Source organism: Arachis hypogaea, chromosome 19 (assembly GCF_003086295.3).
Source record: "Arachis hypogaea cultivar Tifrunner chromosome 19, arahy.Tifrunner.gnm2.J5K5, whole genome shotgun sequence".
NCBI classification, from domain to species: domain Eukaryota; kingdom Viridiplantae; phylum Streptophyta; class Magnoliopsida; order Fabales; family Fabaceae; genus Arachis; species Arachis hypogaea.
In genome coordinates this window covers 150,235,861-150,263,526 of record NC_092054.1, presented here as the reverse complement: position 1 = coordinate 150,263,526, position 27,666 = coordinate 150,235,861, and the positions used below count along the sequence as shown (strand labels likewise).

General features: G+C 30.7%; 3 protein-coding genes across 4 annotated transcripts; all 3 read right to left on the bottom strand.

Moving 5' to 3' along the window:
• On the bottom strand, nucleotides 1-2,566 carry LOC112780035 (light-harvesting complex-like protein OHP2, chloroplastic). The gene is made up of 2 exons (XM_025824386.3): nucleotides 1,853-2,566; nucleotides 1-392 (listed from the first exon to the last, which is right to left on the bottom strand). Exons 1-2 carry the CDS (start codon nucleotides 2,311-2,313, stop codon nucleotides 278-280), a joined length of 576 nt encoding a protein of 191 aa, XP_025680171.1. The 5' UTR covers nucleotides 2,314-2,566; the 3' UTR covers nucleotides 1-277.
• Nucleotides 2,567-2,800: 234 nt separating this feature from the next.
• LOC112780034 (uncharacterized) lies at nucleotides 2,801-7,417 on the bottom strand. 2 transcript variants are annotated; one of them, XM_025824384.3, is made up of 3 exons: nucleotides 7,057-7,417; nucleotides 5,429-6,052; nucleotides 2,801-3,535 (listed from the first exon to the last, which is right to left on the bottom strand). In XM_025824384.3, the coding sequence occupies exons 2-3, from the start codon at nucleotides 5,974-5,976 to the stop codon at nucleotides 3,466-3,468; spliced, it is 618 nt and encodes a 205-aa protein (XP_025680169.1). In that variant the 5' UTR covers nucleotides 5,977-6,052; nucleotides 7,057-7,417; the 3' UTR covers nucleotides 2,801-3,465. The 2 variants fall into 2 exon arrangements, with proteins under 2 accessions (XP_025680169.1, XP_025680170.1); XM_025824385.3 differs by having other exon boundaries at nucleotides 5,429-6,028; nucleotides 7,057-7,416.
• A 13,140-nt stretch (nucleotides 7,418-20,557) lies between these two features.
• On the bottom strand, nucleotides 20,558-23,942 carry LOC112775706 (uncharacterized). The gene is made up of 3 exons (XM_025819534.3): nucleotides 23,618-23,942; nucleotides 22,372-22,452; nucleotides 20,558-21,350 (listed from the first exon to the last, which is right to left on the bottom strand). Exons 1-3 carry the CDS (start codon nucleotides 23,774-23,776, stop codon nucleotides 20,967-20,969), a joined length of 624 nt encoding a protein of 207 aa, XP_025675319.1. The 5' UTR covers nucleotides 23,777-23,942; the 3' UTR covers nucleotides 20,558-20,966.
• Nucleotides 23,943-27,666: the final 3,724 nt, after the last annotated feature.

Here is a 27,666-nt window from a genome sequence, read left to right as displayed (position 1 = left end):
TTGAGCATAGTCAAACAGGAAAATCACATTCTTGTTATTTTCTTTTATCACCAATATGAAGAGAAAGCAAGCAAGCTTGCTTGCTATAAAATGAAGATGAAACAAATTGATCAATGTTGCTTACACTAAGGAGGTGGTAACAAGAAAGTATTAACTGTATATAATGTACTCGCTCTATTCCCTTTTATCTATCCCTGTCATTCTTTGGGACATCGATCCGACGATGTATAAAAAAGTGACAGGGAAAGGTAAGTAAGGAACAAAATATTTATGTTGTTCATTCCAAATCTAATATCCCAAAATTCGAGAGAAGGATCTTTACTTGATCAACAAAGTCTGAGCCTGTTGCATATTCTGTTAACAACCCAACAGCAAAACCAAACATTGCCCATCTGTAAGATAACAAAGTTCAAGATTAAAAAGTCAAATAAATAAGGCAGAAACTTGCATAGATGTGATAGAATGTCCTAGAATAATAAAGGGCTATGAGGTATTATCTCAAAAGAATGGAAAATGATTAAGCACAAGTTGGCAAGAAAACAGAAAAATTATGCTTCTTTGATAAACAGCTGTAAAAATATCAGTGGGAAGAGTAAGAATGCAGCAAAAACCACCCAAAGTAAAATAAACATGACTGCCACCACCACAATGGAGCCTTTTGCAGAACAATATATATTGTGCTTTACTGAAACTTTGACTAACTGTTCCTCTAAGACTTGAATAAAAGGGATTGTTTCGCCAAGAATATTGGAATTTAATATTACACATCCACCACTACTCATCTTTAAACCCTCCTTTGTCAACATCTTAATCCTCCCACTCCCCGGATAATGCAAATAATGGGGAGTCGCAAAGTAGATTATGCTAAGAAATCACTGCACCATATAATGTTAATGTTCTATATATATATATATATGATGGGCGAGTGAAAATTTGATCCCAAGTTCTGACTTTTGCAGTTGCCAGCACCACTAAACTAATAATTCATCTTTGATGTTATGAAATGTGTAAGGACTAAATGTTGTGTTTGAGTGAAAATAAATTTGTTTTTTGCAGGTTGGGTCAAGTAGGGCCGCATTGAGAGGTTTAAGATACGGGTAAGGTTCGAATTGAGGGATTTAACCTCGTAGATAGAGTTAGGGTGGAGCTTGATCCCTGCCCTACACATTTGTCACCCCTAACCTTTTCACCATTAGATGTGGTGTGGGATCAATCCTATAGGTCACCACCTCATCCAACAGTGGAAGGATCTGTCTGTTAGCTTAGTGTACAAGGTAAAATGAGCAAACAATACATCATTTCACTTAGCATGGTTCTTACTCCAATGTGTTCCCCCATGGTTGCACCAATTTGTTCCCAAACAATTCAATTCAGTTATTGTAATGTTTAACAAGTTCTACTATATTGGGCCTAGCTTAATTAGTAGAGTAGAGCAAAGGTAGTTAGTTTATTAGTAGAAAAAATAGTATAAATAAAGGTGTTAACCATTGTAACCAATTGGATTATGTAGAAAGTGGATTGAATTCTCTCCTCATCTGATTTCTATCTTCTCTAATTTCTCTCTGATTTAGTAATTCTTCTTTCTTCAGTAACTCACTTTTCCAATAACAATCATACATAAACTCACTGTTTCTATTGTTTTATCACATTTCTATGCCTAATTTCCTGTACTCATTACAATCAGAATTACCATTATTTGTAGAATTACAAGAGCTGGAAACTGAAATTCAATATTTTGAAGACAAATTAGTAGTCATTGTTCATGAATAAAAAGTAAATTTAACCCTAACTCTTAAACAAAAAGTATGAAGTCATAAACCCTAACAACAAAAAGAAAGACTTTTTCCTTTACCTTCCATTGCTAATCTCATTCTTGCCAATGAAGCCAAAGACAGGAGCTTGATCAGCAGCTTCTTCAAGCTTCTTCTGTTTGAAGTATTCCTGAAGCTCCTTGGCCTTTTGCCTCTGAAACTCTAGTGTGACCACATTCTTATCATCAGAAACAGCAGAAGGTGGTGGCTTCTGTGGTGGTTGTGGAGGCTGAGAAGAAGGTGGTGTGGGCTTAATGGGCTGAGGAACAGTGCCACCAGAAGAAGAAGAAGGGTCTCTAACAGGAGGAGCCACTGGTCTTCTGATAGGGCCTTCAGTCTGAGAGTTCCTTATGGTGGAAACAGCATAAAAAGGCTTGGAAGAAGAGAATCTAAGAGAGTAATATGAGGAATGTGTTGGTGGTAGTGGTGATGATGAAGATGTGCATGATGATGAAGAACAAGTTGGGATTTTGATGCATGGGAAGGAACATGTCATAGACATATTTTCTGATGATGCTCACAAACAATCCTCAAAGATTTTAACTTTTTCAAGTTGGGTTTGGAAGTGTGGATGTTAAGGGATCTTATCAGAACAACTTGTGTGGACAAGGTGTGGCCAAGTGGAGAAGCAACTGCTTTTAACTTACTCCATCTCTTCTTCTCTCACAACTGGAAAAAAGTAGAATTCCACCATCATCTATTGGATTTTGCTTACTCTCTTGACTTTTATGAGGATGCACCAAAATATTAAAAAAAAAAAAAGTAATTAATAAATCAATTTTATTTTTACAAAAAAAGGAAATATATACCCTTAAATCATATACTAAATATATATATTTTTTGTCAACGAGGCTTAACCTCAGTAAATAAACATTTTTTTATATTAGTTAAAATATGTTTTCTCAATTATGTTAGAATTAATTACTTACTCAGTTAACAAGTTTTTTTTCTAGTCTATATTTAGCACATCAAAAATAAACAAACTGGTCTAAGGAAATAGTACTTTGAAATTCCAACTTGCAATAACGAGTTCATCCTCATACCAAGCTCATTACAGATTTACAGCCTCATCTTGAGCAATTGCAAGAAGGTAAGAACATGAGTTTTCTCCAATAAAAAAAATTAAGCAAGACCCACCCCCGCAAACTTACATTCCCATCATGACAACCCTGATTCTTTACAAAATTTTACATTTGTATTACCTTTCTTCTAGATAACATACAACAAAACTAAAGCTATATCCCACTGGCTGGAGTTGGCTACATTGCGAAGACAATGTCATTGCACCTTTTGCTGGATCATATCACCACCCAACTCAAATCTTCTAGAGAACGCCATAGAATATAACTTAACTTCTGTTAATCCATATAAAAATACATAATGTAGCATAAAAATGATGAATCAAAGGTAAAGAATTCACACATGACAAGAATTATACAACAAATTGTTGAAGGGTGAAGGAGCAAAATTTAAAGCCGCAGCAAGCAATTTATAGACACAAATAATCGCTTAATCAAGGTGGTGTTGGTGTATGTATCTCCACAAGACTGAAAAATATTTGCTCCATTTTTGCCTCAGGTCGAGTGATGGATTGTGTTAGCAGTGAATAACCCGATGAATGTGATCTGATCCTATCATCAATTATGACTCCGCTTTACATAATCGCGCAGGAACAAGTCCTGCCACTTCCATTTTCAAATTCATCATCTGATCCATCATCCTCACTGCAGTTGTAAGATAATTCCATATTATTGAATCAATTCAAGTAGGTAATAACACGCGAAAATGAAAAACAAAAAAGAGCCCATATTATTGAATCAATTCAAGTAGGTAATAACACATGAAAAATGAAAAACAAAAAGAGCATCACATGAATACTGCTAGAAACCTTCAAGACTCGTTCACAACAAAATCATCAAGTATATAAACACTCTCAACACAGAATACATGAAATGAACGGTTCTGAACCTAGCAAAGTACAGATCGGGTAATAGACAGATTAAAAGAAAGACATAAACAAGGATAAAGCATAAAATATAGATCGAATCTCAATGTTCCCTGTCATTGCAACATGCTAATTTACTGGAGAAAAAAAAACAAGATTTTCTGTTTTCCTTCTTCACTATACATTACACCCAACAAACTAAGGAAATTTTATGTTTTCCTTGTTCTCTATATATTACATCCAACAAACTAATGAGATTTTATGTTTTCCTTTGGGAGCAGCCATTTTCTGGAACCTGCATAACGCAAGAGCTTGTTCACCAGGCAGCCCCATGGGATTTGTATTGAGAATCACTGAAGTGACCTAGGAGGAAAGTATAGACTGAAGATAAACTTGAGTTCTAAATGTTGTATTAACATGGAAAAGACTTCGTGTGTGGACATTCAATTTGCCAGTGTTACATCGGCAGATTATGACAGGGTATGGGTATCATTGTTAGTGACATCCTGGCCGAATTAAAATTGGAACAAAATTACATGAGCTAAACTAAAGGGAGAAAGTGTAAGAAAGAAATTGAAATTTCTGTGGAACTGTGGGTGATAAAGAACTATTTAAATGAACAAAAGCTATATATTTTTGAGTAATTGATCTAAAGCAATTATTTTTACGCATGCCTATATAAACACATTAGACATACATACACTGTCTGATGTACTATGATCATCTGTTAGGCCAATCTTGCAAGGCTCATAAATAACATCTACAGTTTGATCCTTAGTAGGCATAATGATTTAGTCTCCAAAAAGGTTGCTGTGAGTGATTATGAACTGTTCGGGAGTTAATAAGAATTTTGGTAATAAGATTTTTGGCAAAAAAATATTGCAAAACTGCTAACAGCTAAAATCCTAATAAACTGATATTTGAAGAGTAGAATAAATGTAGTTCAAATTAGAAAAATTTTCTCAGAGTACTTACTTATAATAAGGTTTCTTTTTTCAATTAAAAAAAAAAAACAAAAACAACAGGTGCTTATCATACCTAACTTGTGGAACTTTAAAGCCATTCCCAAAAATTTATCAATCACAAATTTGCATCTTTTACTGTCAAAAAAGAAAGAAAAAAAGACCAGCAGAACAATCCCCAATAATACTTGCCATTAGCCCCTTCAGAAGCAAACAATAAAGCCAACTATGAAATGAGTTCTAGGGCAACTCCCTACTAAACTCCATATCTGACAAGTAAATTCATTAATTAATGAACAGCATTTCTTTACCCAAAAATAGTGTATTGCTGATTACACAGAGAGAATCAAATGGTAGATGAGCACACAATTCCTAAGGGGATTCTATTACTCTTGCAGTCTTGTTCATGTTTCTCCAACATCATAGCACAAGTATGAAAATTCTAAAGCAACCTCCGTTTTTGTGCTATTTCCAATAGTATACAAAATGTACATAGATCAACCAAAATATAAAAAGTACATGTCCTAGTAGCAATTATCAATAATCATCTTAGCATATCTGATTCACTAGCATCAGCTGCACCTAATGAAGTTCAGGTGCTCCTAATGATGAAGTCTGATAAACAGGACCTTTTAATATATGGCAAGGGGACAAATAGAATTATTTTTCCTTTAATAACAGCTGAAATAGAAAATAAAATATCCAAATACCTGGGCTCAAATTCTCGTATTTCAACAAGCTCACTACCACAAGCATCTGTCCACTGCACTCTCCTCCTCTCTGGTTGGGCACCAGGAGCATCAGCTACCTTTCCATCTGATGCTTCATGTTCATTAGCAGCGTCCACTGATTTATTAATTCGCGGCCTTTTCAAGCTACTTTTAAGTACAACCTTTCTATTATCATTCTCATTATCAATATGAGTAGAGGGATCCTTTCCCTGGTTGGAAACAAATGACCCTGAGGAGACATCATGCTGTTGAGCAGGGCCCACTTTGAGAGGAGATGGAGTGTCATGCCCTGCGGAAGTGCGACCAAAGCAAACAAAGGAGGCACACCCGCGGGGGAGGTAGTTCTTTGTGGAAGCCAGCTGGAGCTGAGTGTCAGATTCTTGGTCTACCAACTGGTAATGGTTCCACGGCGCAACTCTCATGGGTTTATCCTCACTCCTCTGACCCAGCAGAAGAAGGCTCAGGCCCTTGCTATATCCTGAAGCCGAAGACGAGAAGAACCCTCCTCCTTCTACTGCCAATAGCATCAGTTCTGCTCATGGGCACACCATAAAATGATTTCGATTTGTGGCTCCCTCCCTGAGAAGAACCAAAGAAACAAGCCTTTCAAGAAGAAACAAAAAAGAATTGATTATCAGATTTGAGATCAGAACGACTTTATATTGCTTCAATTTTTTACACTTCTGATCTACTTTAACTATTTCTAACTATTTTTCATTCCACTTATTCCTTTCAGCTATCTAAAGACAGAATATGTTCAATCAAACAAATTTAACGTCGACACATTTCGCAGGGAACATACAGACTTGAAATGACTTGGGAATTAAGACAAGGACAAAATACAGGACTAACACTACCGTTAAGGCTTCCTCAATTTTCTAGAGGCTAAAACAGAATTCAATTTGATTCAACGTCTAAGTTTTTGTTCTTTTTAATATTTTTCTTTTGAAACAATCATGTATCACATGTCTTCGAATATCGTATAATAAACTATATCAAGAATAAAGTCCCAACAGCGTTGTGCATCTGTTGTACAAAAGCCCAGATAGTTAGAAGAGGGGCCTCAAAGGCTCAAATTCATTGAGTTCCGTTCTCACTGAAATTATCAAAATTATTAACATCATCAAAACATAACTCAATGAATACCCCCATCCATCTTATCTTAATCATCAATGTAAACCGTCATAGATATTCTTGACCAACCCAATGAACATGCACAACAATACAATCATCATCATCATCAACAACAACAACAACAATAGAAGAGGAAGATATCATCATTTGTTCAATGCAAAAACTCGCGAAACGCATGGTACCGGTTCCCCTCGCAAAATCCAAAATTGCAGAAAAAGAACAAATCACGAAAGCCACACCAAGCTCGTTCGAATGCTGGAGAAACAGAATCATAAAAACGCAAGCAACAAACAATAGAACACTCTTAAATCGCACTCGAGCGGAGTTAATAGTTATTCCAAAAACTCACATATTCAAATCCAAGAAATAAATTCAAAAAAAAAAATCAAAAGCGAGATATCAAACTATCAATTTTCTCTGAGTTTCACTGGAAACAAACGGAAAATTCTCAGATCGAAGAAAGCTAGGAGTACCAAGAGGAGCAGCGATGAATCAACGGCGGAGGAAAGCGGCGCGTGGATCAACGACGACGAGTAGCAGCATGTCTCTGTGCGAGATGATGGCAGCTACACGAAAACCTCGGCGAGAATTGAATTAAAGTATTTAACGCTCAACGCAAAACGAAAAAAGGAAATTAATTAAGAAAAAAATAAAAATGATTTGGTAGTAGTACTATATCGTTTAATTTATAAGACACCAGAAAAAAAAATGATTTAATTTATATTTACTTATTTTTAGTAATTAAATTTTGTTCTGGATCCAATTATTTAAAAAGAGGATAGGGATAGCGACGCACACGGCGTATGATAGCGACATGACCCCGTTTTTCAATGTGAGCTTATAGTAGTGGTGGTAATGGTATATATATATGTTGTGTGTTTTATTTTTATTTTTAATTAAGTATTCTTCTTTAATAATTATGTTCAGTATCTATGAAAAATATATATTCATACATAATCACATAATAATTAATTTAGTCACTATTTTTTATTAACTGCACACAACATTTTTGCTTCTTTAATTTTCTCTTTTCTTTTGGCACTTCTACAATATTATGATAAGTTATCTTAATAGTGGTTTTTGTAGTCCTAGGCTAGTATAGTACCTTAATTTATTTGGTGTTACACAACACCTTATTAAATGTCCATTAATGCACTTATGTACATAAAAAAAAATAATTCATCAAATTTGTTTTTTAAAAATAACAAAAAAATTAATGTGACTACTTAAAAAATAACAAAAAATTATTTATTTTTTAAATATTTTAAATAAATTTATCATTTAAAAAATTTTAAGTAGTCACATTAATTTTTTTGTTATTTTTGCTACTAATGACATTAAAACTTATTAATATAACACATTAATTAAACTCTTAAAATTCACTTATTTATATATAAATTATAAAATTAGATATATATTTAAATTTATTTTAAAACTTTAAACATATTTCAATTTGATAATTTATTTAGTGTTTAATTTTTTATATACAAAAGTATTTTTATTTTATCCAAATTAACCAATATAGAGGAAACAATAGAAGTATAGAAGTAGAACCCTTTTGATTTTAAGAAACGGTTTGTGAGCTCTCGACCTCTCGTACGAACAATAATCATCATTGAATATAGATATATGTTTAATTTGATTAATTGAATGAATAATGAATCATACAATATATTCTTTCTTTTATTATGGACAACCACAAAACAAAACCATTTTTAAGCAATGACATTTAATAGGTAATACAAGGACGACAGAAATAATGTCAACAAAAAAATTGTGGGCGGGACTTATGTCATATTATGACTCGTATTTTGAATTTTCGATTATATTACGTATATATTAAAATTATTAAAATAACGTATTAATATAAAATATATGTTTAAATATAAATATATATTAAAAATAAATTATATTATATATATATTTATATATAAATATATTAATAATTAATTTAATTTTAATAGTTAATTTATACACAATATTTTTAAATAATATAGATTAAATTAATTTATTTTAAATTTAAGTGACTAAATTAATTTATAAAAAAAATTATAAACCAATTTGAGCATTTACTTAAAAAAAATTTACGTTTGTGTTTGGAAAATTATAGAAAATAGTAGCCAAATATCCTCCATTATACGCACATCTTTCTAAGCATTTAACTTTTTGTATTGATGAATCATAGGGTAAAGATAAGACGTACGTCAACTAAAGTGGTCGACACGATGAAATTGATAATTTGATATATGTTAGATTCACCACACACAAAAATCTCATTTGAAGAAAATATCTCCAAAATTGTTCGGATAAGTCAATATCTGTTTACTAAATACAAATCTTACGAGTAATCAATGTGTTGGACTAGATAAAGAAATTGTCCGCAAAATGTTTGGGTAAGTCTTTAAGTTGTTTTTAATATTTTAAGAGAAAATGACACTCTCCTCTTTTGCGAGATGGTAAATTGACACTCCTTTTTTCTCTATTTATAAAATGTACACTCTCTTTTTTTATAACTTTTAGAAAACCTCCTCTTTAATCCATTTTAATTTTTTTGTGTTAACTAATGTTAACTTTATCTATTTTTCAAGAAAAATAAATTATTTTTAACAAAATACTCTTTAGCAAAAAATTAATTTTTTTGTCATTAAATTTTACTTACCAAAATACCCTTTAATAAATTATTTTTTATTGATTAAATTATATTTTTATCAAAATATTTTTTAAAAAATTTAATAATTAAATTATTTTTTTCTAAGATATCCTTTCATAATTTTTTAATTATTAAATTATAATTTTACCAAACTTTTTGTTAATATTTTTTTATATTTTACTATTAATTTTTTAATATCAATATATATTATTTTAACATTAAATAAAAAATCATACCATTGTTAATATGTATAACAATTAATATATTGATATTAATAACGAAAAATAATCTTACTAAGATTTTTTAATATTAAAATAATATATATTGATATCAAAAAATTAATAGTAAAATATTAAAAAAATGTTAACAAAAATTTTGATAAAATCATAATTTAATAATTAAAAAATTATTAAAAAGTATCTTAGAAAAAAATTATTTAATTATTAATTTTTTTAAAAATATTTTGAGAAAAATACAATTTAATCAAAAAAAAAATTTATTAAAGGGTATTTTGGTAAACAAAATTTAATAACAAAAAAATAAAATTTTTGTTAAAAGGTATTTTTATAAAAAATAATTTATTTTTTCTTGAAAAATGGATAAAATTAACATTAGTTAACACAAAAAAATTTTTGTGTTAAAAAAATTTTTTAATATTAAAAAAATCTTAGTAAGATTATTTTTTAATATTAATATCAATATATATTAATTGTTATACATATTAACAATGGTATGATTTTTTATTTAATGTTAAAATAATATATATTGATATTAAAAATTAATAATAAAATATAAAAAAATATTAACAAAAAGTTTGGCAAAATTATAATTTAATAATTAAAAAATTATGAAAGGATATCTTAGAAAAAAATAATTTAATTATTAATTTTTTTAAAAAATATTTTGGTAAAAGTATAATTTAATCAATAAAAAATAATTTATTAAAGGGTATTTTGGTAAGTAAAATTTAATGACAAAAAAATAAATTTTTTGCTAAAGAGTATTTTGTTAAAAATAATTTATTTTTCTTGAAAAATAGATAAAGTTAACATTAGTTAACACAAAAAAATTAAAATGGATTAAAGAGGAGGTTTTCTAAAAGTTATAAGGGAGGAGAGTGTACATTTTATAAATAGAGGGGAGGGGAATGTCATTTTAGCATCTGGCAGGGGAGGGGAGTGTCATTTTCTCATATTTTAATCGTCTTATTTAAAATTGATTCAATATTGTTTTGTCGTAAAGATTCATTAATAGAATTGACGATAGAATAAAATTGAGATAATTTTAAAACGTTAAGGATTTAAATAGGATAAAAATATTGGAGACAAAAAACGATACATAAAAATAAATTTTAATTTAATTTTATCTTTTAATAATATCAATTTTTTACTGTACATAGTATTTAATTATTTCGTAATTACATCTAAGTAAATTACACTTAATCACATTACTTTCATTTTAAATAAATTTATTTTTTTTATAATTTTAAAGAATTTTGATATATTAGAGACAAAAGGTATAATTTATATTTTATTATATATATATTTTTTTTCGTAAGTTTATATACTAGTCATTTTAAAAATATTTCATGATAACTAAAAATTTTTAAGAGTAAAATTATAAAAAAATTAATTTATTTAAAATGAAAGTAATATGATTAAGTGTAATTTACTTAGATGTGATTAAAAAATAATTGAATACTATGTATAGTGAAAAATTGATATTATTGAAGGATAAAATTAAAATTTATTTCTATGTATCGTTTTTTTCCCCAACATTTTCGTCCTATTTAAGTCCCTAACGTTTCAAAATCATCTCAATTTTGTCCCGCCGTCAATTCTGTTAACGGATCCCTAACGGCAGGACAACATTGAGTCAATTTTAAAACGTTAATAATTTAAATAGGACGATTGAAACGTTAGAAACAATTTTGGGACTTACCACAAATGTTGAGGATAAAAACGATACTTTACTCTAAAGAAATTTCACATTTTACACACAAACACTCCTTGTAAAATTGAGTTATTGACGTTTCTAATTTTCTATGTTGCTAATAAGGATTACTCCCGTTTTAAAATAAGTGTCATTTTTATTTTTTTAAATTATTAAAAAATTAATATATTTAAATAAATAATTAGTTTAAATATATTACTTTTTTTTTATCAAAAATTGAAAGCATACTTATTTTAAAATAGAAAAAATAATATTTTTAATAGTCTTTTTAATTTTTGCTTTTAGTAGAATAAAATTTTATGTCTAAAAATATTTATATATAAAGTATAAAATATGAAAAATGAAATCCTTTATAAATAGCTTATAACTAATAATTAGAAAAAAAATATTTTTTAAAATTTTTTATCATATCATTTTCTTATGTCAGTATAAATGTGATAGCATTAACCTGCCGGCTACAACATTTAAATATAGAAGAGTCATGAACGTATATGCCATGAATGATTTTGGTGGTGTGATTTATGTGTAGAGTAAAGTATTATTTTGTTTTTGGTGTTTGAGATAAGTTTTATTTTTGTTCCTAATATTTAAATTGTTCTATTTATATTCTTAATATTTAAAAAATTTTAATATTATCGTGCCGTCAATTACACTAATAACAAAGCAGTGACAAAATTGCCTACATGGACAATAATGCTCTCTGCTCCAAACGTGGGTATTAACATGTATGAAATGTTTGCACCTAATGTTTCTTTCTCTATATGAAACATATCGCTAAGAAGGAAAAAAAAAAGAGAGCGTAACTTTTTACTCTCCAGAGTTTTATGAATCTTATCACCATTTTCTTCTCCGAGTTATAACACTGCGAATTCTTGCACTTTAAAGGTAGATTGTTAATCGATTTTGTCTGTGAAGGAGAGTATTATCCTGATACCATAATGTAAATTCCTATCACACAGAACTTTACATTTAGGACATAAATCAGAGGTGGTGAGGTGCTACGACCTCTAAAAATAAAAATACTTGCATATATAACAAGAATAATATAGTTAGAAGTCTTGAAAGAAAATTGGTAAGATCAAAACGAAACCGAAGATGTATCTCTCGCAAAAAAAAAAACAATAAGATAGAAGGCGCGCGCACACACGGTAAGATCAAAACAAAACCGAAGATGCATCTCTCGCGAAAAAAAAAAATAATAAGATAGAAGGCGCGCACACACACAGAGCGAGTTCCAACGGATAAGTAAAATCAAGCTCTAAAGTCGACCTGCGAAATTAAGACTTGCCAGAGTATATATATATTCCAAAATATTACTTAAACTACAATATAAACTACAATATAAACTCCAGTTTCTCCAAGTTAACCTTTAGGAGGGACAAAATACAAAGTATAAGGAGCGGATAACAACTATATACAAATACATACGAGTAGAAACTAAATGGTTAATCCAAAATATATTTCTTTGCTTCAAGAAAGTCTCCAGTATCTTCGATGATGTGCCTCATGACCTACGTCTGAAAAATAGCAGAAATATGTATGGAATGAGAATCAGGAGTTTTCAGCATGGTAAAGGTGCCCACATAGTTAATATAAAAGGTCCCGGAAAGTCAGAGGCGATCCTAGAACTTCGACACTTATAATTTAACTTAAAGGGATATACAAAGCCATAAATTGGGTAAATTATCTAAGGTATCTATATTCTAAACCTAACTTGAACTCAACACTTCACTTTTCGTCTCCTCCAACCCTCCGAAACACCGGTGGAACAACCCTCAGTGTCACCTCCGCCAGCATGAGGGATCTCTCAGTTGCAAAGACATACAATGCAGATAAAGAAAACACAAATAGAGGTATAGATACGGCAGTTAGAGCAAATAGCAATTAAGTATATATAAGCATTTAGGCAAACCAAAATAATACACACTTAAGCAAAACATACAAATGCATATGATATATGCCTGTCCTACGGCCACTAGCCTAAGTTTTCATACGACATTTAACATTAACTACAAGAAATCAAAATCATACCTTGGCCGATTTCTCCCTAGCCAAAAACACCTCAAATTGTCTTTCCTTCACAAGCTCCAAGTCACAATTTCTAATTCTGCAAGCCCAATCACCCGAATTTCATTTCAAACTGCCAAATTGAACTCCAAATCAACAAGAATACAATCTACTTCACACAACATCATATAATCATTATAGGGCTCATTAATTCAATGATTCACTAGGATTTTATCAATTTCTTACCTTACTCACAAGACAAACAGGTAAAACCCAGTGATTACTTATTGCTAGAGTTCACCTAAACCATCAAAATAATTCAATTTCTCAATACCAAAACCTAAGATTTTTGAAACTGAAAAGGGGAGAGCTGAGTGAGAAAATGTGATTCCCTTACCTCATTGTTTAGATGATTTCGTAGAGAATTCCGAGATGAACGCGTGGTTATTAATGACTCATCAATCGGAGTTCTGGATTAAAAGATATGTGGGATTGAATATTTGGAAGCAAATAGAGTTAGGGTTCCATTCCTTTCTCTCTTCTCAGTAGTGTAAATTCCCCTATGATTTGGAGAAAAAGGCAGAGTTGTTGGCCTTATATGTCTGGCCTTGGGCTAGGTTTGGGTCGGTTTAATTGGTTTGGCTCAACGGCTTAATTTTGGACTGAAATATTTAAAATTAGTATTAAAATTCATATTTTAATTATTTTTACCTTCCTAAACTATAAAATTTAATTTTCTAATTTTTTTGGAATAATAATTAATTTGTTGTTTAATTATTTACTAATTACACGGGTTTACATTCTACCCCCCTAACAGAAATTTTTGCCCTCGAAAATTTTAGCTATTAAAAAAAGTAGAGGAAAGCACTCTCTGAATACCTTGCCCAGGTCTATGAGACACCATTTGATTCCTATTCACATCAAACAATTGATATTAAGGTGATCAGTTTCAATATTTCAATTTTAGTGCTTTAAAGTCCCAAATGCATGCTCACGAACAAGTATGTTGTTACACATATCAGTCAAATATCCTAAGTAGCATATACACATAACACAAAGTATGCCCAGAAGCATAGTCAGTCAGTCCCTCAGGCTCTACAGGAACAAACTGCTCTGATACCATAATGTAACACCATACCACACAGAGCTTTACGCCTAGAACATAAATCAGAGGTGGCGAGGTGCTACGACCTCTAAAAATAAAAATACTTACATATATAACAAGAATAATATATCTACGTGCCTTGAAGAAAAATAGGTTAGATCAAAACGAAACTAAAGATGTGTTGCTCGCAAAAAAAAACCGATAAGACAGAAGGCTTATACAGAAAACCAAACTCTAAACTCGACCTGCGAAATTAAGGATACATATACAACCCCAAAATATTACTCAAACTACAATATAAACTCCTGTTTCTCCAAGTCAACCTCTAGGAGGGACAAAATACAAAATACAAAGAGCGGAGAATAACTATGTACAAATATATACAAGTAGAAACAAAATGGTTAACCCAAAATATATTTCTTCGCTTGAAGATGGTCTCCAGTATCCTCAATGAAGTGTCTCATGACCTGCATCTGAAAAATAGCAGAAATATGTATTGAATGAGAATTGGGGATTCTCAACATGGTAAAGGTGCCCCGCATAGTTAATATAAAAGGTCTCGAAAAAGTCAGAGGTAATCCTAAAACTCCGACACTCAGAATTTAACTTAAAGGAATATACAAAGTCATAAATTGGGTAAATTATCTAAGGTATCTACGTTCTAAACCTAACTTAAACTCAACACTTCACTTTTCGTCTCCTCCAACCCTCCGAAATACCAGTGGAACAACCTTCAACGTCACTTCTGCCAGTATGAGAGATCTCTCAGTTGCAAAGACATACAATGCAAACAAAGAAAACACAAATAGAGATACAGATATGATAGTGAGAAAAAATACCAATTAAGCATATATAAGCATTTAGGCAAAGCAAAACAATTCACACTCAAGCAAAACATACAAATGCATATGATGTATGTATGTCCTACGGCCACTAGCCTAAGTTTTCACATGACATTCAATATTAACTACGAGAAACCAAAATCACACCCTTGGCCGATTTCTCCCTAGCCGAAAACACCTTAAATTTCCTTTCCTTCACAAGCTCCAAGTCACAATTTCCAATTTCGCAAGCCCAATCACCCGAATTTCATTCCAAACTGCCAAATTGAACTCCAAATCAATAAGAATACAATCTACTTTACAAAACATCATTATAATCATTATAAGGCTCACTAATTCCATGATTCACTAGGGTTTAAAAAGTTCTTACCTTACCCACGAGTCAAATAGGCAAAACCCAGTGATTACTTGTTGCTAGAGTTCACCTAAACCATCAAAATTATTCAATTTCTCAATACCAAAACCTAAAATTTTCGAAATTGAAAATGGGAGATGTAAGGCCCACATCGGTTGGAGAGGGGAACGAAGCATGCCTTATAAGGGTGTGGATACCTCTCCCTAGCATGACGCATTTTGACGAGTGGGTGTGGGGGGTTTCGGCTAGCATCCCTATCGTCAAAGGCAAAACCGTGAGGCCTTGTGTGTCAAAGCGGACAATATCGTGCTAGCGAGTGGTCTGGGCTGTTACAGATGGTATCAGAGCCAGAACCCGGATCGATGTGCCAGCGAGGGCGCTGGACTCCCTTAGGGGGTGGATTGTAAGGTCCACATCGGTTGGAGAGGGGAACGAAGCATTCCTTATAAGGGTGTGGATACCTCTCCCTAGCATGACGCGTTTTGACAAGTGAGTGTGGGGGGGTTTCGGCTAGCATCCCTATCGTCAAAGGCAAAACCGTGAGGCCTTGTGTGTCAAAGCGGACAATATCGTGCTAGCGGGTGGTCTGGGCTGTTACAGGAGAGATGGAAGAGAAAATGTGATTCCCTTACCTCATTGTTTAGATGGTTTCATAGAGAATTCCGAGACAAACGCGTAATCGCTAACGGCTCATCAATTAAAGCTCCAGATTGAAAGATGCGTGGGATTAATATTTGGAAGCAAATGAAGTTAGGGTTCCATTCCTTTCTCTATTCTTAGCAGCGTGAATTCCCTTATGATTTGGGGAATAAGGCTGAGTTGTTGGCCTTATATGTTGGGCTTTGAGTCCAGTTTAACCAATTTGGCTCAACAGTCTAATTTTAGGTCAAAATTTTTTAAAATTAGTGTTAAAATTCGTATTTTAATTATTTCTATCCCCTAAATTGTAAAATTTAATTTTCTAATTTTTTTGAATAATAATTAATTTATTAGTTAATTATTTACTAATTACTCGAGGTTTACAATATGCACCTGATTGTTAGACTTGTCGGTCATCAGGTATCCATCGATCAGCAGCATGATATAGCACCTAGTGTACTGTCAGAGGGTGGCTGGATCGGTGGTCACTGGCATTTGCCAGACTCGGTCCTTGAGCCAGGTCATCTTGATGCTGAACGACTCCTTTCTCTGCGCACCTTGCTGCGTTGGAAGGGGCGGTCTGGCACATAGGAGCTCCTCTACGTACTCCCATGTTGGCCGTTGGTGCCAGGTCTGGAAGTCACACAAGCACTCACCCACTGGCTCTCCGTCTGTGCGTATCCCAAGGTGGTACACAACATCCTGCAAGGTGATGGTGTACTCACCCCATGGCAGGTGGAATGTGTGGGTCTCCGGACGTCACCGCTCCACGAATGCAGTGATCAGGGGGTTGTCAACGGCAAAGCCCCTGAGCTACACTGTGTCTCCAAACCAAGCTTCCCTCAAATAAAGGACGATGACGTCTAGGGGTGCAAATGTGTGACTAATTCGTCTAGACAATAAAAAGCGAGGCCTCTGTTTACAAGTAAAAATTTTATAAATACAAAAGTTCAAACTAACTTCTCTAACATGTTCAAAGCTATTTTAAAAAAATATAATGTGCAACTCATATAAATAGTAGAACATACTATATATTAAAAAAAATACTTAAAATGCCTTCCCGAATTCAAAACAATAAAAGTAACCAGTAAAACCTTTAAATCAACGATTCAACTCAAACTAAGTAGTTATTTATCCATCCCTATGAATAACAACTTCACTATGAATAAACTTAAATGCTTATAATTATTATAATTCCTATTTGCCAACTAACATACGCTGTGTTACCCAAACATCATTCAGTCTATTCCCTCTATTCACTAGTTCAATCTCAAGCAATTATTAATTTGAATGATAAAAGATAACACCAATCTCAAAGTCAATGGCTCCCGCAACGTGCCAGTTAGCGTTCAGGCGATTGATGTCAGAATTACATGCCATAATGTCTCAGAAACTCAGAAAGATCAATAAAATAGACTAAGGTAGAGATAAATGTGAAAAATATGGGTGAAGAATGGGCCAGACGATCTGTCAACGAGTTGTATTTATAGGCGCCAACGTTGCTTATCTCGTTTACACTGGATAAACGAGATAAGATTTAATATAAAAAAACGTAAATTGTCTACAAAATGCATATATCAATAATTATAATATTTATTTTATTTATTTAAAAAAATTATTCAATCTTGACATTTTTTTTGTGATATACAAAAAAGATAATAACAAAAAATAAAAGATCCAAATTTTGCATATATATCTATATATATATATATATATATATATATATATATATATATATATATATATATATATATATATATCTTGTGAAATTATATAATATAAAAAAAATTTTAAATGTTTTTAAAATATATGATAGAGTTTAATTATATCGTTTAATGACTTTGATCTATGTAGCGAATCGTATTTAGTGGGTTTGTTGTTGTTGTTGTTATATATACTATAGGAAACATTTTAAGTGCACCGAGAGTACCGGTATTTCAATTGTTTTAACCATTGATCTGAATTATAAAAAATATATAATATATATTAATTGAAATCAACTGTTAAAACATCGGACCGTGCACTTGAAATGTTTCCTATAATATATAGTAGCTTGTGAATGGAATAGATGTTGGGATTGATTCATATATAGAGAGACTATGATTTAGATAGTGAGGTGGCGTGGTGAAGAGATTTGGAGGCAGGAGGATCGGAGAGGTGTGCCAATTTTGATGCAACAAAACACACCACACGAAAAGTTATTGCTATCTTCTGCCTCTCTATGCAGACCCTCCAATTCCTCTTTTCTTTTTCTTACGTATTTAAGTTTGGTTTGAGTCAGCTGCACTTCATCAATCTTCAAAATATTCGCTTCTATCAATTTTATGCCTCATGTAACTTCTTTTTAGGGGACTCATTTGCCAACTAAATTAAATGAATCTGATTCAACTCTAAACAAAACTTAAAAGCGCATTAAGGCAATGTGATTTTTTTGCTCACTAAGGCAATGTGTCTCTATTTATGCGTATGTTGAACGTGATTTTTTTAAATATTTAATTAGTTGTTATTTTGGATAAAAGATGTTCTTCTTTTGAGATAGTAAATATGAACATTAATTATTATGATCTACGTAAAACCGCAGATTAGATAGGATATATAAATTGCATTAGTCTCTTTAATGATAGTGTGGGAGCATAGTTGAAGCTATACCTGGTGCATAAATGATTGAGTGGTCAAAAAGGTATAATTTAATAAAACCCGTAAGATAAAACCCTTCTTAGAACAATGTATTCAAATATCCTAAAGAAGATGCATATTGCACGTCAAAAAGAAAAAAAAAATATTATGTTTATATCTATTAAAATTATTTTAAATTTTAAAAGTAATTTTAGTAAACTATTATTTTTTTAACCATCTTTATTAAATCAACTTTAATAAACTATATTATCACGCATTACATTTAAGGTTATTTACTTTTGATTTGGAACTCTGAAATCATAGTTTGAGCACAAAATACTCTCTAGTTTACAATATCTATCATTTAAAAACTTGGGTTTCAGTTTCATATATTAGTGTTCTCACATTTTTAATATAACATAGATTAATTACCATTTTTAAACAATGTTAAGCCTAATAAACAATTATGTAAATCTGTCTATTTTTTGAATTTTTTTAATATTCAATTATTAGAACTTAGAAATGATTTTTTTTTAAATGTTAATAATGTTTTGTCTTTTTATAATTAAAAAATTAATTTTTAACAAAACATCAATGACGTTTTATGCTGTTATTATAACAGTATAAAATATTGAAATAATCAAATATTCTCATATTTTACATTAAAACTACTCATGTAAAAAAAATAGTCCTAAGCTAACGAATAATAGCTCAAATGGCATAGACTCCACATACTCAATTAAGAGGTTGCGAGTTCGAGTTTCCTATCTTTCCAAATTTAGCCAATGAGTAATAGCTCAAATGGCATAAATCTCCCCATACTCAATTAAGAGGTTGCGGGGTTCGAATCTCCTATTTTGGTAAAAAAAAAAAAAATAGTCCTAAAATCAAAATTTAATGCATCTAACCATAAAATTTTTCTAGGCATCAGCCTTTTCTTTTTCCGCGTAATATTCAGGATATGGCCTTTCTCTTTCTCCCATTCTTATGTTTTTTTCCTTCCATTCTTATGTTAACACAAAATGTTTTATGCTTGTATACCGGAATTTTTTTATTCAAAACCCAAGATTTTAATCATTTTATACAAGGGGAAAAATGAAATTCAAGAAATGAATTATTCTTCAAATAAATTATTTTAACCAACCGTCTAATTAGTAATTACCAAGTTAAAAAAAAAATAACTTTTAACCTTTAACCATTTTTCAAAAAATAACCAAATTCTTTTAAAGGTTTTTGCTCGAAGAGAATTAGGAAAAGAAAAAAAAAATAAACAAGAGAGATAGCAGGCAGTGCAAGTAATCAAAACAGGGAAAACACCAAGTTAGGAGAATATTCCATGGAGCAATTCTACACTTGAATTAAAGAAAGTGTGCCAGTGCACGAAAACATAAACTCTCTCTGCTATCACATAAGCACAACAGCACAAGCAATTCCAGATAGTAATAGTAATACCTTTCTTCCCTATTTTCCTTGCTCCTCCTTTTGCATACTCAAACTTTAACCTTGTGGTTCCAAGTGTAGCTCCTTTTTTTCCCTTTTCAATTGTTTCTTTGCAATATTTTGGAAATGTCAAGCTTTGACCTGGTGGCAAAGCATATATACCAAGTTCCTAAACTATTTTTCATCAACATCACCATCACAACCATACTAGGAACTTAGTTTCAATTCACCCATGAAGAAATAAATTGCAGCCTAAATGGGGTGTTTTTATTCCTTCTCTTGATAACCCAACAAGAAAAGATCTGTGGAATCACATATTTACACACTAGGGAATAACAGCATAGCAATGAAAAGAAAAATGAAGGGATCAACAAAAGATGCCCGAAGCTGTAAATTGCCATATAGGGGATCTGAGAACAGGACAGATTTACATAGGAAACTTCAGATAGAAGAACTACATTGAGAAAAGAGGAGATACATGGGGCAACCATGGTAAACATTAAAATAAAATGCTTTTAAATTATTTCAACCAAAAAATAAAAATAAAAAAATAAAAAAGCTTTACACAGAAAATTAAGATCCAAACTAATACTGATCACTTGGATAACATAAGCATATCAATAGGTTAATAGAACTGACTCGACCTACCGCCGTTTCTTGTTGGACGTGACGAGCAAACACCGGATACTGACTTCCAACGGATGTTCACATCTATTGCAGGTAATGCATAAGGATGGCCAAACACGGATATGCAGTTGATAGAAAAATAGACACGACTAGTCTGCGTGCATGTCCATGGCAGAATCATTGGGATTGAATGCACTAGAATCCCTGCTTTGTTGGTGAACAAAGCTTGGTTCACTGTTCCGATTTCCATTCACCAAGGAGGGGCCACTAGGGTAATTCCCACCCTCGCCAACTTGATAGTGCTGAAGACTTCGACGGATAGGGCTTGACAAAGCATTTGAAAACATAGAATTCTTTGGTTGATTATCACATTGTTCAGACCGGAGTCCCTGCCCCATCATTGTTTGGACAGAAGACCCTGAAGTTAATGGAAAGCCGGAATTAGTCACATGCATTACTGGTTGAGATTGTTGGTGTTGTGGTGGTGCTCTGGGCGACACAGATGGCTCCTCTCCACAATAATCAAGCTCATTCTGCAAACAGTGGAATAAACTTTCACATATGCACTTTACAACCAAGAATAACAAATCCAATAATCTCAAAGCCTAAAGGCATCCCAGAGCAGCCAAACATTGAGTATCACACTTTTCCCAAAACATCTACATATCTAAATAGCCACAACCACACACAACAACCATAATCGCTTTAATTTTCAGGGTAAGTTATCAATCTCAAAAATATTTTCTATCCTGCGTAACTACCCTTTTCGATTGCCACAAGATCATCAAGTTCTCAAGTTTCATAATCATATTCACAAGATTTTAAATGGATGATCCAGCAAATCTTCAAAGTGGCATAAGATCTACAATTATTTTTTCTACCTCTATCAAGAAGCAGCTTTAGGGCAATTTTGTACTGTCTTGAAGCCCACAAGTAAAATATACAACTTCAAATAAACCATTTCACAGAAACTAAAACTAAAAAGAACATCTCCATACAAACCATCTCTTAATTTAAGAAAATAAAAAAAGAAAGATAGACAGGATTGCAGAAAAACAGAATGAAAAGCAACAAGAAGTGAATTAGCCTACTTATAGATACAACAGACAACTGATAAATAAGCAAGCATAGTTTCTCCACTGAATGTTTCTTAAAACCATGAAAACTTCAACTGATAGTTGAGGAATGAAGACAGCAAGACTGGTATAGCATTTCAAAACTATCTTGTACCTCTTTCTCCATGGGCAGTAAAAGAACTCATCCCTGATCATGGGTGGGATTTGGGCCAAATTCTACACAAAATTCTGTGCTGCTTAGCTTAGGCCCTTCAAAAATTCAACAATCCCAAGAGAAAACCCAGCTCATGATCAGGTCAACTTCCGTAGATCACGCACTTTCTTTTCACTAACTTCCACTTCTATAGTCCATATATCTCTCTCAACCCCTTTTACCCCATGTGTGTGTTGGTGTTGTTTGCTAGAGAAATACACATTTCCCCCACTAAGCCACTCTCAATCAGCAGAAGGATTTATGAAAATTTATACATGATACTACCTGAATGTAGTTAAGTATATCAACTGTTGCAACCCTTGATCCTCCCTCTTGTTGTCTCCAGATCCACTGACAGAGTTTTTCCTAAAATCATAAAGGGATCCAAGAAAATGAAATAAGAACCAAGAAAACTTTCAAAATTGTTCAATGTTTCTCATACTTGAACCATAGCTGAAAATGGTTAAAACTTTAATAATCAAAGGAGGAGAAAATGGGGACAAGAATACGGGGTAATATTTTCCATCACAAGCTATCCCAAGTTCTTGAATTGAAACCAGGCTCCAAAAAGCAATCACCAAAGTCCATAATAATATTTAGAAAAGCAAACATGTATGAAAACCTGCTGAATGTTAGCAAAATTTCTCGAAAGTGGAAACAGAATATATTTTTGGACACTAATAAAGGCAAGCAAAAATTTTGCAAAAACTTCAAACTTCTAATCTCAACCGTCTCAATTTCATTTGAGAAAACATCATTTTACAACAATGTAAACCAACCTAGGCAACAGTACTTTCAAGTTTCACCTGATATCTGATTATATACTCAATCTAACATGGTTCAGTGAATCAAGATAAAGTTATTAGGTTAAATCCACTACATTAAAACACAACAAACAAACCAGCAACGAAATTAACAGAACCAGAATTCAGCAAAAGAATCTTAATGATTTTATTTTCCAAAACAATCATCAGCAATTGAATATCAGCATCTGCTAAGTTGAAACTCATGAGCACAGGCACATAGTGATTATTATACCTGAATATGAGCTGAATCCTTCAATCAAATATTACTAGAAGGACTTGTTCATTCACCTTAAGAACTATTAGCCAAATTTGGCCACATATTCAATAGTGAAGAGGCTAAGAATTGTTAGCATTCTTTACTTCCAACAATTAAAAAGATTTCCCTTGGTTTTAACAATTTAAAACCCTAAATATGATTCAGAGAAACACGCAAAAACAGAACAGCATCCGAAGATATGATACACTACAAGTCCACTTTTCATGCCATCCAACCATAACAATCCAAGGGATTTTTCAGCCTAGGCATAATTTAAAATTAAGATTCAAAATAAAACCATAAAAAAAATAATTTTATTATTTCTAACTTCCCCAAAAAAGAAAAAAACACGGAGAACAGCCCTAATAAAACCCAAGGGCAAAAACATCAAAGACCCAGAATTACAAAAGCTAAAAATCTAAGATCTTTGGAGCAACAAAACAAGAAAAAGTGAGAGGAGAATAATTACAAGACCGTGCCGTTCACCGGCTTGGAAAGAAAGCTTCTGTTGGTTCATGGCGTGAGTATAGAGCTGCGATAATGAATTAGCGGCACTGCAAAATGATGTATACATGGTTCGATCCACCTCGTCGAGGCTGGTCGCTATCGACTTTCTCTTCTTCGCCATCTGAGGTTAAAAACCCTTCCTTTTTGTGATTTGGACGGTGACCTAGCCGAGATTTTTCGGCTATTTGGAGATTCTGGTTTTCTGTGTTTCTGAAACACAAGTGGGGGAGAAAGAAGGGAGAAGGAAGAGAGAAAGAAGAGGGGGCTGAGAAGGCAGGTGCTTTTGTGCTTTTATAGGGACTGCTAACAAAGAAGAGAAAGAGACACATGCCAGAGCAACTATTCACCGCATGCTATGCACGTGATTTTCTTTTTCCTTCTTTTTTTGTTTTGTTTTTTATTATAGAAATAAAAATTGAAAAAAAGCTTACTACACTAGATTTTTTTTTCCTTCCCCAAACTAAAAGGAAAAAGACGGGAAACAAAATTTGTTAACAATAATGCTCTCTGCATCCGGTGATTTCACTAACAAAGTCTAACAAAATTGTTATAATTTTTTTTATATTTATGCGCTATTTATACATAAATAACTTTTAAACGTAAATAATTTCTCACTTTTAACGTAAATAACAATTTTTTTTTCTTTTTTTTTTGTCGTTATCGTTATCGTCGTTATTGTTATTATTAAATTTTTGCCATGTTAATGACGTTATCTGATCTAAAATTGATTTTAAATGTATTTTTGTTCATAATTCAGTCTTATTTGTGTGCTTGTTTTTTAATTGAGTTTATGTGTCACAATCATTATGATAAATTTTGTTTCATTTCTGAGTTAATTATGTCGCAATCATTCTATAATTTCGGTTCATTTTTAAGTAAATTAAGGTGCATTTAGACTTGTTGTCCTGCACAATTCAAAACTCTTTCTCTTCACATTCTACTGCAATAATAACAGCAACAAAAAAATGACGATGACGAGAAAACATCCAAGGAGGAGGAGGAACGCGAAGAAGAAGACGACGACAATAACGTAAAGTCCCACACGTGAACATAAATGACTTGGTTGGAAGAACTATGTATGACGCGTGTAATCACGCTATTTTTAATGAGAGTGATTTTTGTTAGTATTAAATCTAGTTGGTTGGACTTGGATGACAATATTACTTAGATGTGTAGCAGTTAATAACCAAATTAGTTCTTAAAAGATAAAGTATTTTTTAAATTCGTGCTCAAAGATTTTTTTTTTTAATTAAATTAATTCATTATAAAAATTAATTATATTTGTTCTTTAGTCACTCTATTAATAATTTTCATGAATGAATAATGTTGTAAAACGTTGATTGACAACATACATAATACTTAACATATCTAATTTGAAGTTAAGGGGATAAAAAAATTACATGAATCAGCCAAATAAAAAAATTGGTTCATGAATCTACCAATCCACATTTATATATAGTTCGAATCACCTAATTCGAACTTCATTTCCATGTAATTTGAATCATACTGATTCTAATTACCTACACACGCACACACTAATTCGAATCAGGATGATTCGAATTACACACACGTGCACATAATAATTCGAATTGGGCAGATTCAAATTACTCAATTTAAAAAAATTATTAAAAAATTTTAAAATATATATTTCGTGAGTAATAATTTAAAAAAATTTAATAAAAAAATTTATTAAAAAAATTAATAATTTAAAAATTAAAAAATATATATTTTATTTCATACATTAAAAAAAAGCTAACAAAATATTTAATTACAAGATTTTTTTTAAAATATTAATGAGCTATCAATTCGAATTCCATACAATACTCTTTTGCCCATTTTTAATAGCTCACGAATATTTTTTAATAAATTTATTTAAATTATATGGTGAGATATTACATGATTCGAATTATGCATGGGGAAGTTCGAATCACTCTGATTCGAATTATATGGTGAGCAATTCAAATTCTATACAATACTCTTCTGCTCATGAATATTTTTTAATAAATTTATTTAAATTATACCACAAAAAAATATTTTATTCTATACAAAATAATTTTAAAAAGGGCTTAAAATATATTATGAGTACTATAAAAATTTGTAATGTCCTAATGACTTAGGACATTAAAGAAATACTCTATATAGTCAATAATAATTTAAAAATTAAAGAAAATATATTTTTATCATGTATTTACCTAAATCACTAGAATATTACAAATTTTTATAGTACTCATAACATTTTTTAAGCCATTTTTTAAAATTATTTTGTATGAAATAAAATATATTTTTAAATTATTTTGTATGGAATAAAATATTTTTTTAATTTCTAAATTATTATTGACTATGTGGAGTATTTTATTTAAAATTTGAGTACATGCATGTATTTACCTAAGTCATTAGAAATTTAGAACATTACAAATTTTTATAGTACTCCTAACATATTTTAAGCCATTTTTTTAAAATTATTTTACATAAAATAAAATATTTTTTGTATAATAATTTAAATAAATTTATTAAAAAATTTTATTAAAAAATTTTCATGAGCTATTAAAAATGGACAAAAGAATATTGTATGGAATTCGAATTGATAACTCATTAATATTTTAAAGAAGTCTTGTAATTAAATATTTTGTTAGCTTTTTTTAATGTATGAAATAAAATATATATTTTTTTTAATTTTAAATTATTAATTTTTTTTGTAATTTTTTTTAATAATTTTTTTTAAATTATTACTCGAGAAATATATATTTTTAAATTTTTTAATAATTTTTTTAAATTGAGTAATTCGAATTTGTCCAATTCGAATTACTATGTACACGTGTGTAATTCGAATCACCCTGATTCGAATTAGTATGAGTGTAATTCGAATCAGTTTTATTCGAATTAGTGGGTGTGTGCATATGTATAATTCGAATTACATGGAAATAAAAATTGAATTAGGGTGATTCGAACTATATAGAAATGTGGACTGATTAATTCATGAACCAATTTTTGATTTGGCTGATTCATGTAATTTTTTCATCCCCTTGACTTAAATAAGTTATTTGCCCTTAATTAAATATTGACTAAATATGTTTATGAAAATATATTAATTTAATTCTTTTTTTTAACTACATGAACCCTATTTCCAATATGATATGTTAGCTAAATTGATAAATTTTCAAAATATATTTGGTCAGCTTTCAATTATATATATTAGGTGTCATGTATACTATTAATTAACATTTCACATAATCAATCATTGACAAAAATTATTAATTGAATAATTGAATGACAAATATAATTAATTTATAATTTTAAATAATTAATTTAATTGATAAATCTTTAACAAACGAATTTGGAGAACGTTTTATATTTCAACAACTAATTTAACTATTAAAAAATACATAAAAAAAAGTTTTAATGCCTTTCTTTTTCTTAACTCTATAGAAAGTAAACCTACCAAAGTACTCTAAAAAAGTTAAATATTCTTAAAAAAAATTAAAATGGCAATAAAAAGAAATTTATGAACTAGTTTGTAATTTTAGGTAAAATTTTTTTTCATATATGGGATTTTTTTGTAAAACTAGAAAATATTGGATTTTTTAGAATTTTATCAAAATATTAGAATAAAATTATAAAACAATAATTGAGTGAGATTTTTTTAAAAGAAAAATAAAAAATTATTCGGTGAATCTTTTTTAATTTAAATAAAAAATAAGTTAGTGAGTTTTTTTAAAACAAAAATTAAAATCAAAAGTTGTTAAGTTAGATTTTTATTTTTTTAATTAAATAAAAATTTGTTTAGAGTAATATTTAATCCATATACTTATAAACACCAAATCGTACTATTTTTTATAAATAATTCGCATCAATATATGTTACCCATATCTAATTAGACATTAAATAAATATATTTATAAAAATTTATTAATTTAGTGACGATAGGTTATATTAGCATTATGGTTTGTATAATTGAAAAAATAGACTAAATCGATATATTTTCATACGTATATTTATTCAACATCTAATTAAA

Coding starts and splice junctions, on each gene's coding strand:
- LOC112780034 (XM_025824384.3), bottom strand. CDS start 5,976: ATGCTATTGGCAGTAGAAGGAGGAGGGTTCTTCTCGTCTTCGGCTTCA. Junction 3,536..5,428: donor ATACGAGAATTTGAGCCCAG/GTATTTGGATAT, acceptor TTACAACTGCAG/TGAGGATGATGGATCAGATG.
- LOC112780035 (XM_025824386.3), bottom strand. CDS start 2,313: ATGTCTATGACATGTTCCTTCCCATGCATCAAAATCCCAACTTGTTCT. Junction 393..1,852: donor AATGAGATTAGCAATGGAAG/GTAAAGGAAAAA, acceptor GTTATCTTACAG/ATGGGCAATGTTTGGTTTTG.
- LOC112775706 (XM_025819534.3), bottom strand. CDS start 23,776: ATGGCGAAGAAGAGAAAGTCGATAGCGACCAGCCTCGACGAGGTGGAT. Junction 22,453..23,617: donor CCGGTGAACGGCACGGTCTT/GTAATTATTCTC, acceptor TTATGATTTTAG/GAAAAACTCTGTCAGTGGAT. Junction 21,351..22,371: donor ATATACTTAACTACATTCAG/GTAGTATCATGT, acceptor CACTGTTTGCAG/AATGAGCTTGATTATTGTGG.